This window comes from Trypanosoma rangeli, assembly GCF_003719475.1.
Source record: "Trypanosoma rangeli strain AM80 chromosome Unknown Tra_15.4_contig_00102, whole genome shotgun sequence".
Taxonomy (NCBI): domain Eukaryota; phylum Euglenozoa; class Kinetoplastea; order Trypanosomatida; family Trypanosomatidae; genus Trypanosoma; species Trypanosoma rangeli.
The window spans coordinates 37,189-54,232 of record NW_021705841.1 but is presented as its reverse complement, the minus strand read 5'-3'; the positions used below and the strand labels follow the sequence as shown (position 1 = coordinate 54,232).

Here is a 17,044-nt window from a genome sequence, read left to right as displayed (position 1 = left end):
TATACTATATATATATATATATATATATATATATATATAGGCAACAACAACAGCAAAAGACGAAGAAAAAATGGCAACCCCATCTCGGCAGCGAATTCGTGGGGCCTCTTTTAAACAGGAGTATCAGTCCGTTGTTGCACGAAGGCCTCGTCAACGTGCACCTTCAATGAATCAGGAACTTAATAGCAAATGGGTTCTTCCTGAACAGGAACCGAAATTTCGAGGGAAGCTGACTTTAGCTCTTGATCTTGATGAGACTTTGGTATATGCAAGAGAGGGACCTCTCTACGCTCGCCCTGGTTTGGATGATCTTTTCAAGCTTTGTAAAGCGAAAAGCGTTGAGGTCGTTGTTTGGACGGCAGGTCTTCGAGCGTATGCCCAAGCAATTATAAGAAATATTGACAAGGAAAGGGTAATATGTCATTGTATATACCGTCACAGCAAATGGTTTACGGGTTACGCAGGGTATCAAAAGGATCTGTCAGCTCTTGGAAGACCTCTCGACAGAGTGCTTATTATTGAGAATACACCGGATTGTATTCGAGGATATCAACAGAACGGTATTCTTGTGGAAGACTATGAAGGTGGTGAATCTCCTGATAATACTATTCCCGCTCTTATAGACCTCGTTCGAAACCTTTGCGATAGTTCAATGACTGTGCCTCAATTTGTTTCTTCTTGCCCTATGCTTAGGCAGGCCTCCATTCAGACGGATCTTGGAGATTTTATCAATGTTTATAAATTGGATGTGGCGGTTTGGACGCCGGGTGAACATGTTCGTATCAATCGTGATTTGGACCCGATGGCGGGGCAGGCGGCACAATGCGAGTCGCATATTCAAAATGAGGTAGCTAGAACTGGCACAGCTGGAATGCGCTAATGAGGCATAGATGATGGGAAGTGCCAATGTAGCGTGAATGCAAGCTCTCCTTTTTGTTTCATAGCTTTTCCGGCAGTAATGGTGATAGCATTGGTAGTATATGGGACACCTGGATGCATTAGTATACCTTGTCTAATATTCTCTATGTTACAAAAATTGAGGAAAAAATAAGGAAGCAAATACAGGAAGATCAAACACGCAAAAGTAAGTGATCGAAGGGGGGAAAAGAGTGGAAGTGAGACAAAGCAACTCATGTATTTTAGGTGCTATCCACAGTGGTGCTAAGGATTATGCCTTTAGCTGTATTTACGAGTGTTTTTCCGTGAATTGATGAAACAAAAGGATTATGGGAGGTTCATTTTACTCCGATAATGTTTTTGTTGTGGTTTCGTGGTATCAATATCTTTTTTCCTTTTTTATTGTCTGTTGAGGGCAGGAATGCTGATTGCAAACGTGACGGAAGGAGGGCCAGGAAAAGGAAAAAAAAAGAAACGAAAAAAGATTTAGATGACAAAACTAATCTTGTGTTTCGTTTTGTTGTTTTTTTATTATTATTTTCTTTTTTCTGACTGAATGGACCGAGATTATGTTAATACCATAGTTTTGGGCATGATTTCTTTATCTCTCTTTTTTTTTTTGATTGGTTGTATAGATGCCTTGCCCGTTGTACTGTTACATACAGCTTTCACCTTCCTCTTTATATTGCTGAATTTATTGGATCTCCTTTACCTTTGTGTTGATCTTCGAGAACTGGTCTTTTGAAGAATTCACTGTGAAGAACAGCAGGGTTATGCGTTGTTTTGTTTACAGTTTTTTTAAAAAAAAACGCCTGTGCTGAATGACGTTTGACAAGGTCGAAGCGTCTTTCTTGTTATTGGATGAATTTTACTCACCCGTTTTGGGGTTGCGCAGCGTCTTAGAACGGTAAGTATATTGTTCCGGTGATTATTCTCCTCGTATGTATTTATTGGCTTACTTTGTGGTTATTATTATTATTATTATTTTTCATTATTTTCATTATTATGATTATTATCAGTTTTTTTTTTTTTTTGTTTTTTTTTGGGGGTTGATAGTGGTGGTAGGAGTGGGGGGGGGAGTCCATCTTCGTTCAAGGTCACCATATTAGGTGAAAGCTCAACGTGCCACACCAACCAAAGAAGCTAGGAAAACGGAGGGAATAGCCCAAGCATTTTTACTTCAAACATATTTAATGTATCAATCCCTTTGAGGAGGGGTCTTATGGTGCATATATTTTTATGCTATTGGTTTTCGCTTTGGTGTTTGTGGTAGTAGAGATCAATGGGTGGTGGTACCATGGATTCTTATTATTATTATTTCCCCACAATAACAAAATCGTGGTAATTGTGACTTGGTGTTGAAATATGGACGGATGCATTATTTTTGTTGGATGAAGCGTTGGTTTAATTTTTTATAAGCTGTGTATATGAGTGCATGTATGCTTACACATGATGGATTTTTTTATGTTAATGTAACGGAGTAATTGGATTCTCCTAAACAGAGTCTATGAAGCTTGGTTGAAACATGGGGCTATATATGTTTATGTCGTGTGTGTTTTTAAAAGGAATAAAAAGAAATTGATGTTATTATCGTTACAGTTTTATTATTATATTCTTTTTTTTTTGTTTTTGTGTTTTATTTTCTTTCTCTCTAATTGCTTATATAGATATATATTATTATTATTATTTATTTATTATTATTATTCCTGGTTGATACATAACTGTTGAATGGGCGCGTTCCATGTAAGGGCTGAACACTTTTCCACTGTCGTCGTAGTTGAAAAATCCCGAAAGGGTCCAGCAGCTGTTGTTCCAATAGTGATGACCTTGAGAGGAAGGAAGTTTATCCCGATATTACTACTATTTATTTTTTTGTGCGTATGTGTGTGGGTGTTTTTTTTTTATTATTTGGTACTGTGTCCTGATATTTTTCATTTAATTATTATTATTGTTACGAAGCGTAGAAGTTTCCACCGATTGATGAGCGGTGAACAACTCGACGTGGGCCAGCATCCCTCGGATAGTAATGTTGACATTGACTGGGTGACTCTTGCTGAACTTCCTTTTGATGAGTGGGAGCGTGCACAGCACATTCCTGCTCTCAATACATGGATTCAGAGAGCGTCCAAAATGACGTGGAACGTGGATGATGAACATTTTTCCCTGCCACACTACACAATCGCTATTATTCGTTTGCTGCGTCTAATTTCGGTTGATTCTCAGCGCAGTTTAGAACGCCTTCAACGAGAAAAGGAGGAGCTTGAGCGTGCTGTGTCTGCCGCTCGGGATGCCGAGGAGGCTTTTCGGGCTCATGTAGAGCTACTGCAGAGGGAAAATAGTGAGCTTCGCGTGGTAACTAAGAAGCGGTTTACCGAGGGTGAGGCAAGAGAATCAGATTATCCTCTTAATCGAGACTCCGGAGCAGAAAGGATGCGTACCAAAGAAAAATTGGAGAGGTCTGCACAAGAATTGGCTCGTTTGAAACAAGAAAACAATGAACTATGTCATGCCGTTAAACATTTGAATGCAGAAAAGCAGCACATTCTTAGTGAGGATAAAAAGTTTCGTCTCGAATATGAGCATCTTGCCGCAAAACACAAGCGGCTTATAGAAAGTGCTAAAAAGACCGATGAGATGTTGCGGGAATTTCAGCGTTCAGAAAAGGCGAGGGAACGAGATGATGAAAGTGAACTGCATCGACTGCGTCGTAAAGTGCGAACTCTTCAGCAGGAAAATTGCGAGCTGCTTCAGTCACGTGACCGTGCTGAGGAGCTTTGTGAAAGGCGGGAGGCAGAAGCATTACGTGACATGTCGGAGCTGCAGCAGCTGCACCATGATATCGTGGAGGAAGAAAAGCAACGTTCCCAAGGCTTAGCGATGGAGTTGCAAAAAGTCCGCCATGAGAGTCAAAGGCGCATGGAAGAAACCGTTCAGGGACTTAAACAGTCGTTAAATGAATTGGAGAAAGAAAATTGCACTATGCGAAAACGGTTAGAACGACGCTTCGTGGTAGGGCATCCCTCTAAGCGTGACACCACTGAGCACAGCGCGGCCGTTGAGCAAAATTCATTATCTAGCAGCGCAAGTGTGTCGTCTTTATTACCAAACGGCTCTCCTTATTCTAAACTTGAGTCCGACAACTGCACCCGACAAAAGTTGTTGGCAGACCGACAGCGACTGCAACAAGAGAATGATCGACTCACAGCGGAGTTGCAACAGGTGGAAATTCGAGCTGAATCGCAAGATGCGGAAATTATCAAAATTCAACATCTTTTGAAGGAGTACGAGCGCGGTGATGAAGGGCTTCATCGCCTGCGCGGCGACTTGGCTGAGTCTAACCGATCCATAGAGCTTCTTCAAGATGAAAATGTACAACTGCGCGAGCGACTTAACGCAATGGAGGATACTTTAACCTTTTCTACTGCCCTCCAGGAGTTGTGTATCCGCATTGGCGTTACACAAGAGGAAATTGATCGTCTTCGGCCAAATAACACACCACTCTTTAGTGAGGTGGAGACGCTACGCGAAGAGGTCACTATCTTAAAGGATGAGGTGGAGTGGCTGGAAAAGGAGCGTCGGCATTGGATGGACAAGGTTCGTTTGCAGCCGCTTCTTGACACAAAGCTTCGGCTTGAGTTGGGCCTTTCACCGGAACAGCTGAAGCAGCTGGATCACATGGTAGATCAGATGAGGTCAGGAAGACTCATTGTTGAAGAGGACGGGGAGGACAATTACAAGGAAAGGTACTTTCACGAACTCCAGCTTCGGCGAAAGGAGATGGAGCATTTTAACGACTTTGTCCGCCACCGAATTGAGGAGGCGCTGCAAGACGCGCTTGGAAAAATTGATATGAACTCGGCCTCTGACGCAGCTTTAGCGCTGCATGCTCTGCGGGAGCGTTTTGACTTCATCACTGCCCGTCCACTAATGGACTCGACAGAAGAGCCTTCATTAGATGCCACACAGTTGCGTATGCAGCTTCGAAGTGCAGCCCAACTTCTGGAGCAGTCGGAGCTTACTATAAAGGATGATGCCGCCTCTCGAGCGATGCTGCGTGAACAATTGGCAGCTGTCACAGCAGAGCGAGACATGTTGATGGAAGAAAGAGATAGATACCGTACCGCAGTTTTTGAGGCACTAGGGATTACACCGTCCTCTGTACCCACTGTTGAAAAATATGAATTAAATGCGGAAAATTTGGCGTCACCTTCGGAGCCCGCTCCTGTTTCAGGGGTTGCCATTGAAGTCCCCCCGCCACTGGCGTTGACTGAAACGCAAAATGATGTGGCTGCCCCGCGGCGTCTCCCCTTTGGCTCTATCTCACGCACTTTTGAGGAACAACTGCGGGCAAAGGACGAGCTCATTGCTTCCCTCAAAGCCGCCATTGAGGCGACGAAGGAGGAGGTGACGCAGCACCAGGCGGCGGAAATGAAAGCCACAGAGCGACTCTCAGAGGCGTGTGCGGTGCAGGAGGACCTCCGGAATCAGGTCACTGCCTTGCAGCAAATAAACGAGGAACTTGGCGGAAAACTGGAGGAGAGAACGAAGGTGCTGAAGGACCTTCAGGAAACGGTGCATCACCTCGAGTCTGACAGCACCCGTCAACTTCTTCAGAAGGTAGTTGTTCTGCGACAACGTGAAGGCAAATTATTAGAGCGTTTGCGTCGTGTGCGAGAGACACAAGAAGAGGCGGTGCGGTCAGAGCAGACGATGCGGGAATATGTCAATACCACCTTCAAGTCGCTGAAGGAGGCGTTGGAGGATACTTCTACCGGTTTTGTTCTCCCACGTTCTTCCAGCGTGATATGCGTCGAGAAGGACCTTATTGACGACGTTTGGCAGCGGCTTGACGGGGTGTTGCGAGGAAAACTCTTTAAGGAGGACTCTGCGTACCTCCTTCAGCTGTGCCAGGTCTACCGCAACGTCGAGCACACGGAACAACTGAACACCTTAAGAGTCGATGAGAAACGTCGACAAAAGCTGGTAGAAGAAATGACATTGGAAATAAATGAATTGCGCACCGAGTTGGAGAGCCTCCGGAAAGTGCATGGCACGATTCCAGGGACGCAGGGTGGTGACGCCTCGCTGGCCGCAAAGTGGGAAACGGAGGCCACCACGTGGCGTCAGAAATGTAGTCTCTACATGAAGCGTTGCGAGGACAGGGAGCGAGAGGTGTCCACACTTGAGGCCGAAATTGGCGAGGCCCGGGCGGAGTTGGCGTTGTTGCAGGAACACCTGCACGGCAACAGTTGCGGCAGTGAAGCCGGTACGATTCATTGTGTCACACGGTCGGTAGAAGTTCCTCCGCAGCCACAGCCACAACAACAACAAGAGGAGGAAGAAGGGTCACCACCGCAAGCGCCAGAGCAACCACAACAACAACAACAATTGCAGCTCCAGAAGAAACCTGAAATGAAACGAGTTGCCCGCGGCATCACGGCGGATAGCAACGTGCGGCAGCTAGAACGCGATGTTGCTCGTCTGAAGTCTATCAATTTGGGGCTCTTGCATCACTCTCTCGATTTACAAGGAGAATACAAGCGTATTGAGATTCAGCTGGAGGCTGCAAAGCAGGAGCTCTCGCTGGTGCGAGATGCGGGAGATTCGCGAAAAGTGAGCGAGTTTGTCTCCGCTGCCATTCAGCAACACGCAGCGTTGCGCCGGCAGAGTGAGTTGGCATTGCTTCGAGCAAAACGGTCTCGAATGCAGCTCACTGCCACAGAGGCCAATCTGCGTGTAGCTATGAAGGAGGCTACCTCATACAGGCTTAGTGCATTTCGCCTTTACCGGACTTATGTTTCACAGATGGTCTCAGTTTTGGACTATGTTCGTGGCCTGCAGCGAGGCATTAAAGGGGCCATGTCCCCGCATCGTGTGGCGATGATGCACCAACGTTTTCTTAACGCCATGGCGGATATTGAGCGCAGCCAGACTCAGCAACATGAGATGGCGGCAAGGCTCGTTGAGAGTGGCGGAATGGTGAGTCTTCTGCAGCAGCAATTGGAGCTTCTCAAGAACAAGGATACCGAGGAGCGCGAGGATGTACTCCACGCCAAATTGTTGTCGTCACTTGCTGCGGTTCGCGAGAAGGACATGCGGCTTGTAGAGCTGCAGGAGGATTATCAGTACGTGCAGCAAAAGTTGAAAAGGGCGGAGTCGCACATACAGCAGTTGACCGAGGAATTGACCCGGCTGGAGTTGCGGGCAACAGGTGGTGTCTCACTTAATGAAGACATCTTGCAGCGGCTCTTGCAATTAAAAGAAACGGTCTTTGCAAAGGCGGAGTCGCCGGCGCTTGTTATGCAATCAAGTGGAGGTGAACTGCGTGACATGGAAGAGAGGGACACCGATGCCGCAATTCGAGAGTACAAAACGGCTCTTGACAAACAGGCTGAATTGACACGGGAATGTGGCTCACTTAAGAAGCGACTGGATGGCGAAGTCGCGGAAGCCCAGAAAGCCCGTGCTGAGGCAGAGTCCATGAAGGAGGAAATGAGTCGCCTGCAAGGACGTCTGCAGTACACGCAGCGGCAGTTGGAAGAAGAGCGTCAAAAAGCTGAGGAGCGCGAGCGGCGAATTGTACGATCCCACGAGGCGCAAGCTGAAGTAACGCGTCGTGCCGCAGAGCACAACAGTCATTGCCTTCGGGACATGTTGCAGAATAAGGAAGCGTGTATAAAACAACTTCAGGACCAGCTGCAAGTGGAGCGAAGGAAGTATCTTGAATACCAGCTTGAGGAATCCTCACGCATGGAGCGATTACACGATCATCTTTTTAAAGAGAATAATGCCATGATGGAGCGCTTCCGCGAGGCAATTGACGGCGTGACGGAAAACTACACTTACAACACAACGGGACAAGGGGCATCTATGAGTGACGCATCACCTGATGGAGTTGCGGCGCAGCTTGCACTGCTCACGAAAGAGACACTGCGTCTAAACGCCGAATTGAAGGATGCACGCACGACAAACATTATGCTTGAGGCTCAGCTAAACGATCAGGTCGCAAAGGCGCAGAATCAGCTGCTGCAGCAAGGTTCCACTCCCAGTACCCAGCAGGTGCCACAGCGGGAGCACCCAGGTGAGGCTTCTGTTGTTGGAGTCATTACTGACCAGAATGCCATTATCGAGAGCTTGCGGCAGCGAGAGTTTTCTCTCACCCGTGAGATGCAGCGGTATAGGAATGAGCGAGACTTGATGGAGCGGCAGCTGCACGAGGTCCGTCAGCTTGTTGTGGAGCAGGGTGGGGTACTGAAAAGCGTCGCTACTGTGGGAATGGCGGATCCGTCGGTGGAACAAGAATTACGGGCTCAGCTGACCTTTGTGGAGAGCCAGCTCTCGGAGACGCGGGCGCAGCTGGAGCAGGAGCGGCAAAGTGCACGCCAGTTACAGGCAGATACGAGCCAATGGCGATCGCATCTTGACGTTTTACGTGAGGAGGTTGTGCGGCAGCAGGCTGACGTTGAGCGGGCTCGGCACCTTGTCACCATGAACGAGGGCCTTAACGCAGACATGCGTCGGATGGAGGAGCAGAACGAGAAGCTCATCCTGGCAACCAAAATGCTGAAGGAAAAGCTGATTGAACAGGCACAGCAACACGGGGACGACTCCCGCAGACAGCAACACGAACTTGCGTTGGCGCAGCGGATGGGCTCGATTCAGTTGGAATCCACGGAACAGCTGAAGGCTGTGAACGAACGGTTGCACGCGATGCAACGGGAGCTTGAGGATAAGGTCCATCGGGAGGAGGAGGCTCTCAGAAAACATGAGGAGGCGCAGCGGATGGCCTATGACCTGCACCAACAGCTGCAGGAGCGGGAACACGAGATTTTGCGTCTCAAGCGCGAGTTGGCTGCTCGTCCTGCGTCGCCGCCGGCAGTGCGGGGTGGCCGTGAAAAAGGAACTCAAGTCCTGCAGACTGTGCAAGAGGGGAAACAGGTGCTTCCTGAGAAGGCGGTAGCGGTAGTGACTCCTCCGCAACCCGAAATTGCAGAGAAGCAAGACAAGGAAAAACCGCAGACGCGGCCAACGTCACGTTCCCCCTCCGCCCCTACACGTGGATTGCTTGTGGACGTTGACGCGAATGTTCTTGCCAAACCTCAGATAGCAGCAATACTGCGGCGAGAGATCGAGAAGGCACAGCGAGACAACATGCACGACATCTCCTCGTTGCGGGCGGATGTGCGCCGCTTAGAAAGCGATTTGGAGGAGGCTCGCCAACAGCTGCGTGGCGAGCGCGATAAGAGTCGCTCTCTGCGTGTCATGGTTCAAAATGTCCGACGTGGACTGGAGGAAAAGGAGCTTGCCATGGCACGAGAATCCGTGAGTCAACAGAAACGCGCCAAGGAGCGTCAGCAGGTTGAAGGCATATCCGGAATAGGTTCAGGTGAAATCCCTCTCACAGATCCTACCGCGGTCGCTGTCCCAATGCCAACCACAGCCGCTATAGGTGAGCAGGGTGAGCTGCAGCGTCAACGGGAAACGAATGAGCAACTCAGACGTCAGGTTGAGCGACTAAAGAAGCGCGTGGTATCGTTTGACAGTGTTGCCAACGAGGCAGAGGTGTACAAGAAGGAGCTGGCAGAGCTGCGTTCCCAGCAGCTGGTGTCGGTGGATGCGGTTAATATGGCCTCCCCACTCGATATACTTTCCCACAAGCGGATCGTTCTCCATTTAGAGAGCGTTATTGACTCCCTTCGACACGAGCTAAGCGTCAACAAGGAGACGCAGCTGCGCAACCTGCAGCGCCGCGCCGATGAGTTGACGGCGGAGAACCAGCGCTTGACAGCAGAGTTGGGTGGTCGCCGTCAGGTCACACCCACGCTGCAACCCTCGACGACAACGACGTTTGGGGCGGAGAATGTAAATGATCGTGCAACACTGGAACGGGAGTTACTGGAAAAGAACGGCATCATTCTGGACCTTCGTTTCGAGCGTGAGGCACTGCAACTGAAGGTTGGGCGTCTGGAGCGTCACATCGAGGACATCCTTCGGGTGAACTCGGCCAACAGGAAACGCACGGAAACCTTTCAGCAGCGGAGCCGCGTGGAGGCGTTGGAGTCTGTCGTGGAGAACCTAAAGCTTGTGGTGGGACGTCTTCAGAAGGAGAACGATGTGTTGAAGACAAAGACAGTGAGTATGTCAAAGCACATGGATCTTGTGCGGGAGCTGCGGGGGCTGCGGCTGAGTGAGCAGAAGCTTCGCGAGCATTCTGAAATGCTGGCAAAACGTCTATTGGATACCGCGCCTAGTGGAAGCGCCATGTCGCGGCAACATGCAACGCTTCAGCGGAGGCTGCAGACAGCCCAGGCCACCATGGAGCAGTATGAGGCGGAAATGCTTGAACTCAGACAAAAGCTTAATGAACGTCAAGGTGTGGTGCAAAATGAGGAGACTATGCTATCGGGGCAGATGGACCAGGAGACGACGCCAGAATGGGAAGATCGTCGCATGGTCCAGCCAGTACAGACATGGTCTTCGGGCCTGCCCCCACCTTCACCCAACCCGCCAGTGACTTTCAATGCGGGACTTTCTTCCAGTCATCGCGCATCTCCCCCATGCATAAGATGACACCTCGGGGTGTGCGACCTCCCCTATTCGTGTTAAATGCACGACTGAAGAAGTTCCTGGGCATCTCGTATGTCTTCCTTGCGTCTTACGTTTTCTCCCCTTTCTACCTAGTCACGCGTTACATCCCTTTTGTACTCGTTGTTATTGGTGTTTTTGATGGTGTGTGTGCGCAGATGGTGATGGTGATGGAGGCGGATGGGTTATTCGATGGAAAGAGCGACGGCGCAAATGGGTCTGTGTTGCTGTTGCATTGTCCCTCCTTTTCTCCATACATCGATGTATACGCGTATTCCCCAATGTGTGTGTTTCCTGTCTATGTACAGATGGATAAATTTATAAATTTACCTTTCTTTTTTATTGCCTCTCGTTGCTGTTTTTTTCTTGAATGCAACAATGTCGGTAACTACAATAAAGTGACGTCAAAAGAAAACAAAAACAAACTAAAAACGATGCCAGTGCAACGCATTAACTTTGGCGATCTTAACGATGGCATTGATTGGGTGAACGCTCTCCCTCCTCATGTCCTTGCACAGCAGCATGTTAATCAGGCGCTACGCCTGGTACACGATCCGCTCTCCTTTATGTTGGCGTGGCCTATTCCGGAAGACAGCTTTCCTGTCCCTCGGGCGATACAACTGAGACGAGAGGCTGAAGCTCGTGGCACGGCCTTTCGGAGTCGACGTGGCCTTGTGAACGCGCGAGCAGAGGCGGCTCAAGGGCAATGGGATCAAGCGCAGCAGGGTCAGATGGTTCCGCGCAACAATCCGAGCTCGGAATCTGCAAATCGGCGGTTGGCTCCGGAAAGAATTGTTTCTCAGCCACGGTCACAACAGATGCAGCGACATACTCCCCGTTTGGCGAATGCCGAGTCTTCTTCTGCTCGTTTGGCGCCCTCTGGGATGGATTCAGATATTTACCAGGCTCTCTCATACTTCGGTGGAATAATGAACGCAGACCTTGACCCGGATGATTACGGAACAAGTTCCGCAATTGCGTTTAGTGGAGAGAGTTTGCATGTGTCCTCGGCGAGTGGGGCAGGAGGCGCTAGTGGAAGTCCCACCTATACTCGAGTTGCGGTGTCCGTGCAGGTACCAGCAGCTGCAGCACCTCGGATTACTGCGCATGTGGAGAGGGGGGTGGTGCAGCCCCGCCATCACTCCCAGCGAAACAGAAGCGGTGTTGGATATGACATCATTACGGGATACGGGGGGGAGTTACCTGTCCAACAAGCTGCGCCATACCAAACCGGAGGGTCACGTGGGGGAAACCACGGTGTTTGGGAGATTGATGATTTTTCTTTTGAAAACCTGCTACGGCTTGACGAAGGAAACAAGTCTGCCGGTCTTTCTTTACAGCAGATTCGTGGGATGAGGCCTGTTTCCTATGCCAGTGTGAAACCAAATAAGGACAGTAAGCGAGACTCAGGGAGAGCATCTCTGAAAAATGAGGAAACGTGCGCAATCTGCCTAGAGGAGTACTCACCTGGAACAATGGTTTTTAAGATTGGATGTGGGCACATATTTCATCACGGCTGCATTGTAAAATGGTTGAAGGAAAGTAACCGGTGTCCCACATGCCGATACGAGATTCCACGCATACGAGAAAGGGGACTATGAGGGGGGAGGGGGGAGGGGGAAAGGAAAAGAAAAAGAGGTCGACGTTTCCACATTTTTTTTTTTTTTTTTAATTTGGACGAAGGTCAGCTCTTATTTAGTGTTTTTATGTTTGCTAGCATACCATTGTTTTTTTTTTTCTTTGTGTGTGTGTGTGCGCGTGTGTGTCTGTATATTCCTTCTTTGTAGTTGCTTACTGCGTGTTTTCTGTTATTGCTGGCTTCCATTTTGTCTTGGCAGAAGCGGAGTGGGCATGTCTGTTTCTCCGGGGTACTCGTAAGACGCATTCGACGCCATCCAGGAGCACGGAAGGATGAATAATAAAAAAAAGGGGGGGAGGGGGGGGATAGTGAAAACTGATAATAGTGAACAGAGGAGAAAAAAAGGCGTGTAAAATTGTCGTGGTGTTCCCCCATGTATACACCGGTGGCCTCTCCTCTCCCCCTTTCTGCCATCCTTCACCTATTACTTACCCGCTTGAACTATATATATATATATATATATATAGTATGTACACACGTCTCTACGCGTTTCCTGCGCGACATGTTTTTTTTTTATTATTATTATCATTCAGTTGTGTGTTTACATGTTTGCTTCTTCTTTGCTTTGCTCTACTGTTTGTAATGTTTTCCCGCCCCCCTTCTCTCGCGTACAATCTGCTCACTGCGTCTCCCCTGCACACAACCCCCTTTGTTTTTTTTTATTATTATTTGTACGTTGTTGATGTTTGTTTTCTTCCTTTCGCCGCAGGAAGTGCATTCCAGTGTAATTAGAAGAAAAAAAAGAATAGGGCAGACAGGGCAATAGCAGGCATGAGTGCATTCTTTGACTTTGAGGCCATCGCCTATGTGCTGCTTCTACTCATCTGCACGGCGACATACCTGCGGCAATACCGGCCCACGCTGTTTCATCGTGACCATAAGGAGCTCCATCGCAAGTTGATGTACAAGTGTAGTGTCATTGGCGACAGACTTTCCTTATGGGTGGCGCTTGGCTGCATTGTCATTGCAGTGAGGATGCTTTTTGTGTACTGAATCTACTGGCGGAGGGAAAAATAAGCGGGGTGAGGGAGACGTTGTAGTTGACTCTCCGTATTTATCTACGCAGGTGGATGGGGTAGCAAATGTATTTTTGTTCTTGTCGTTGTGATGGACACTGCGCTTTTTACGTGCAGCAGCTAGACAATTTCTGTTTCTCCACGTCTGGATTCGGTTGGGCGGCTTTGACACTCATTGTATTCACTTTTGCGGTGCTTGGAAGAAGTGCCTCCTGGCGGTTGGTAGCAGCTGCGCCTTATTTTACGTAATAGTTGCTTGCTGGCTGTTGGTGGTGGTGGTGTTGCCGCTGTTGATGCCTTTTGTGTTAATTTTTACATGCCCCCGCCATCTGTGGGCCCTCTTGGCCGCTTCCCTGCTTTGCAGAGGCATGGAAATCGCGCTACTTACTCCTTCCAGCATTGTTTTTTTTTTTTTGCGTTTGTTTTGTCTGTGGCAAGAGGGGAAGCATTTACACCTAGACACACAGGCAGCTTCATAGATACGAAGCAAAGGAGGTGTGTCGTTTGCCCCTTAGGAGACGGTGACGTCCGTTCTGACGCATCCTGGCCGAAGTAGGAATAGAAGAGCGGGTGAAAAGAACAACACGGAAACAAAAACAACAACAACAATAGTGAGAAGGGGAGATGCGCATGCGTTCCTCACACGTGCTGCGGTCCGCAATGCGTCGGACAGCCGCGCTGTTGACCATCAGCGATGAGTATATTCCGTATGCCTTTCCGGTGAAGTCCACAATCGGTTTAGCGGGTGTTACAGTAAAACCACTATGGAAGCCGAAGCTTCTTGCCGCGTTAGCAGAGTTGTAGGCGTTCTTGACCGCCTCTGACATCCCACCAAAGTCGACATACTACAAGATTGTCATGACGCTTGTAAAGCGCATCAACCACGGCGTGAAGGAGTGCCAGGATGACTGGTGCACCCTGGAGAAGCGTTACTTTTGGGGGTAGCCTGTGGAGTATATTCTTCAGATGGCGCAAAAGTGGAACGAGTGGCTTTTTTGGGGGCTGGACCCCGAGCAGGTAAAGAAGGCTGCGCGGGAAGACCAGAATATCGGCAGAGAGGGACTTGGCTACAACAGTCCCTGGGAACAAGTGGTGCGGGAGGACTTTGACAAGCGCAAGAAGGCGCTCACGTAGTAGGAAATGGCGCAGCTGAAGCGCATGGCGCGAGAGACCACAGCGTACAAGGAGCACAAGGACTACATTCGTGATGACTTTGGAAAAGGTACGCGGTGACATGCTGAAGAAGTTTCTAAATAAACGCTTCGCTGTGAACAAGAATCTCAAGCGCATGCAGCCAGGCGCGCGTTACAGTGGGAAGACGTCAGACGACCTCATCGCCGAGCTCAAGTCCTCGGTGCAGAACAATCCACAGAAGCCGGAAACAAAAAAAAATAAGACTTAACCTCGCCGCTTCTATCAGCATCTTGTGGTGTATCTTAATTTCTTTTTTTATTTGTTGTTATTTTTTTCTCTCCTTTTCTTCGGTAATATTTATTTGCTTTCCGGGGAGGGGGTGGGGGGTTGCTGTGCGCCCATTAAGCTGCATGTAAACCGACGTTCACCGCGTTTGTGTGTGTGGGGTCGCCGTGTTGATGCGAAACTGAAAGAAGAAATAAAACATGGTGACAACGGTGACAAGTTCGGGGTGAGCGATGGAGACTGGAGACTTCTTCTTCCCCTCTTCCAAAAAATAACAATAGAAAAAAATGGGTTGTAGGCGGGGAATATGAGAAAATGGCATGGAGGGTGAAGATGGGCCAAGCGACGGGATGTGGGTTTGGTTGTGGGGTGAGGCAGGGTAGGGTAGGGTAGGGTAGGGCGTGCTTGCCTCTGGGTGGGGTGAGGTGAGTGTAGGTAGTAAGCACATGGGCAAAGCGGTGAGTGATGAAGGAAGGGGCGAGTGAGGCAGTGAGTAATATATATATATATATATATATATATATATGGAAATTGCGTGTGTGTTTTTGACAAGACACAACGAAACGGATTTTGTACGTCCATGTTTACCGGTGGTGCGATAGTTTTTTTTTTTTTGTTGTTGTTGTTTTTTCGTTGCGGTGGTGCATTAGCCTCGACGAGTGCCTCACTGTTGACATTGTTGGCTCCTTTCCTCGCCTGTGTTTGGTATGGTGTCACCAAAAAACTCCCACATGATAATGTAGAGAGGCACCTGCTCGTGAACACGCAGACGCTCGGTGATAATGAGCGTCCGACTAGAGGGAAGGGGAAGGAAAATATGGGCTGGTGCATTTGTGTGTGTGCTTCTACTACTTCCGTGTGCCACGGAGGAGGGGCGCTCGTGAGGTTTCCTCGTGGCTCTCAGCCTGTGAACACTCACCTCGTGGGGGGTTCACAGTCCGTGCAATGTTGTTTTTTTTGTTCCACTGTTCACGTGCCTTTTCAAGTAAGTCGTTAGCCGGTGTATCAGACGCACATTACACTTTTGTCTGTCTGTGCGCTCTTACATATCTGCACACCCCTCTGATTACGTACGAGGAGGAAGAAAACTAAAGGGAGGAAGGGGGAGAGCGAACAAAAAGTAGTTTGGCCAAAACGGGAGGAAACGTACAAACAAGCAAGCACGCATGTCGTTTCCGTTTGCCGAGTCGGGGTTTGCTTCCTCCGACGGCGCGTACCGCGGTGCAGATGCGGCAGACACTTCTGCTGCCGCCGCCGCCATTCTGCGCACTGCGGTGCCGCCGTTGCTGGACGCTGGCAGCAAGTCACGTGTCTGCGTGGCCTTCTACGAGGCTGCGCGGTGCCCCTTTAGCAACCGCTGCGAGCACGCCCACCACTTCTCGGAGCTTAACAGCTACACACAAAACAAACTACTCGAGATGGTGCGGGTGGAAAACATTCCGAAGCACTTCATGGCGTCGCGGAACCACGGGGCAGACGACAGTGGCAGCAGGAAGGACACCAGCAAGCACGGGTCCGCGGCATTGTTTCACACGTCGTACACGACGGAGGACAACACCGTTCATGCCACTTCTGCCGCGACTGCCGCCGTGGACGGTGGTGTTGCCCATCGATCGCTGGGGGGGGCGAGTGAGAGGAAGAAGGCGAGCAGCCATCGTCGCGGTAAGCGAGCGTCCCGGCCTCACGACATGAGCAGCAGCAACACAAATTTGTGTGACAACTCCGTGTCGAGCCTCGCCTCCAGCACCGACACATTTTTTCTTCTTAGCAGCGTTCAAGGGTCAAAGGAGACCTCGCCACAAAAGGGGATGAATCGTGAGGGCATGGAGACGTTTCGCATTCGCTTGCCACCGCGTTGCCGCTACCCGCACCGAGTCACTCGTGGTACGTACTACGATGTCCTTGGTGTTCAACGCACTGCGACGCAGGAGGAAATCATTGCGAGCTACCGCCGCTGGCAAAAGGAGTATAAACGCCTGAAGCAGGTCGACCAGCAAAACGCAGACGCTCATGACACCATCGTTGTCGAGGCCCGCAACGTTCTTGGTCACCCAGTGCTGCGCAGCGAGTACGACCGCACCCTTCCCATGCTCTGGAGTAGCAACGCCAACTGCAGTAGGGAGATGGCGCGCGGTGCAGCGACCCTGTCCCCAACGAACTCCTCGCGCTCAAACAACATGGAGGCCACCGGCCTCAGCATGCGCTTAGCGAAAGACATTTCCGGCGCCGAGACGGTCTCATTTACGCATTCAGGGCTCGCAGACGACAGCATCTGGTGAGCGTTGCAAGAACGGTAAGGAAGATTACTGAAGGAATAACATATTTCCAAGCAAAAAGACAAAACCACGCAAAACAAAAAAAAACGTTGAGGGAAATTTAGAATAAATTAAGGCGATGAATTTTATAGGCACTATTATTGCCCATGTGTATGTGGGCGTGTTGCGGTCATGTTTTCTTTTTTTTTTTTTTTTTTTTTGTTATGTGTTAC

The 17,044-nt window shown here is 49.4% G+C and overlaps 5 protein-coding genes across 5 annotated transcripts, besides 16 other annotated features; 4 read left to right on the top strand and 1 right to left on the bottom strand.

The window, feature by feature from the left end:
• Positions 1–39: a microsatellite.
• Positions 40–70: 31 nt separating this feature from the next.
• Positions 71–880, top strand: TraAM80_03791 (putative nuclear lim interactor-interacting factor; the record flags this gene model as incomplete). Its single annotated transcript, XM_029380743.1, has 1 exon — positions 71–880. The coding sequence occupies one exon, from the start codon at positions 71–73 to the stop codon at positions 878–880; it is 810 nt and encodes a 269-aa protein (XP_029239556.1).
• A 470-nt stretch (positions 881–1,350) lies between these two features.
• Positions 1,351–1,382: a microsatellite.
• A 20-nt stretch (positions 1,383–1,402) lies between these two features.
• Positions 1,403–1,447: a sequence feature (A-rich).
• A 416-nt stretch (positions 1,448–1,863) lies between these two features.
• Positions 1,864–1,913: a microsatellite.
• Positions 1,914–1,916: 3 nt separating this feature from the next.
• Positions 1,917–1,941: a microsatellite.
• Positions 1,942–2,481: 540 nt separating this feature from the next.
• Positions 2,482–2,602: a microsatellite.
• Positions 2,603–2,877: 275 nt separating this feature from the next.
• Positions 2,878–10,467, top strand: TraAM80_03790 (kinesin K39; the record flags this gene model as incomplete). The annotated part of the gene is made up of 1 exon (XM_029380742.1): positions 2,878–10,467. The coding sequence occupies one exon, from the start codon at positions 2,878–2,880 to the stop codon at positions 10,465–10,467; it is 7,590 nt and encodes a 2,529-aa protein (XP_029239555.1).
• Positions 10,468–10,612: 145 nt separating this feature from the next.
• Positions 10,613–10,656: a microsatellite.
• Positions 10,657–10,916: 260 nt separating this feature from the next.
• On the top strand, positions 10,917–12,083 carry TraAM80_03789 (putative zinc finger protein; the record flags this gene model as incomplete). The annotated part of the gene is made up of 1 exon (XM_029380741.1): positions 10,917–12,083. One exon carries the CDS (start codon positions 10,917–10,919, stop codon positions 12,081–12,083), a length of 1,167 nt encoding a protein of 388 aa, XP_029239554.1.
• A 52-nt stretch (positions 12,084–12,135) lies between these two features.
• Positions 12,136–12,152: a microsatellite.
• Positions 12,153–12,223: 71 nt separating this feature from the next.
• Positions 12,224–12,252: a microsatellite.
• A 311-nt stretch (positions 12,253–12,563) lies between these two features.
• Positions 12,564–12,594: a microsatellite.
• Positions 12,595–13,712: 1,118 nt separating this feature from the next.
• Positions 13,713–13,746: a microsatellite.
• A 180-nt stretch (positions 13,747–13,926) lies between these two features.
• On the bottom strand, positions 13,927–14,427 carry TraAM80_03788 (uncharacterized protein; the record flags this gene model as incomplete). The annotated part of the gene is made up of 1 exon (XM_029380740.1): positions 13,927–14,427. One exon carries the CDS (start codon positions 14,425–14,427, stop codon positions 13,927–13,929), a length of 501 nt encoding a protein of 166 aa, XP_029239553.1.
• A 150-nt stretch (positions 14,428–14,577) lies between these two features.
• Positions 14,578–14,619: a sequence feature (A-rich).
• A 301-nt stretch (positions 14,620–14,920) lies between these two features.
• Positions 14,921–14,984: a microsatellite.
• Positions 14,985–15,052: 68 nt separating this feature from the next.
• Positions 15,053–15,082: a microsatellite.
• A 76-nt stretch (positions 15,083–15,158) lies between these two features.
• Positions 15,159–15,187: a sequence feature (A-rich).
• Positions 15,188–15,722: 535 nt separating this feature from the next.
• Positions 15,723–16,835, top strand: TraAM80_03787 (protein G2; the record flags this gene model as incomplete). Its single annotated transcript, XM_029380739.1, has 1 exon — positions 15,723–16,835. The coding sequence occupies one exon, from the start codon at positions 15,723–15,725 to the stop codon at positions 16,833–16,835; it is 1,113 nt and encodes a 370-aa protein (XP_029239552.1).
• A 171-nt stretch (positions 16,836–17,006) lies between these two features.
• Positions 17,007–17,035: a microsatellite.
• Between the last annotated feature and the right edge of the window lie 9 nt (positions 17,036–17,044).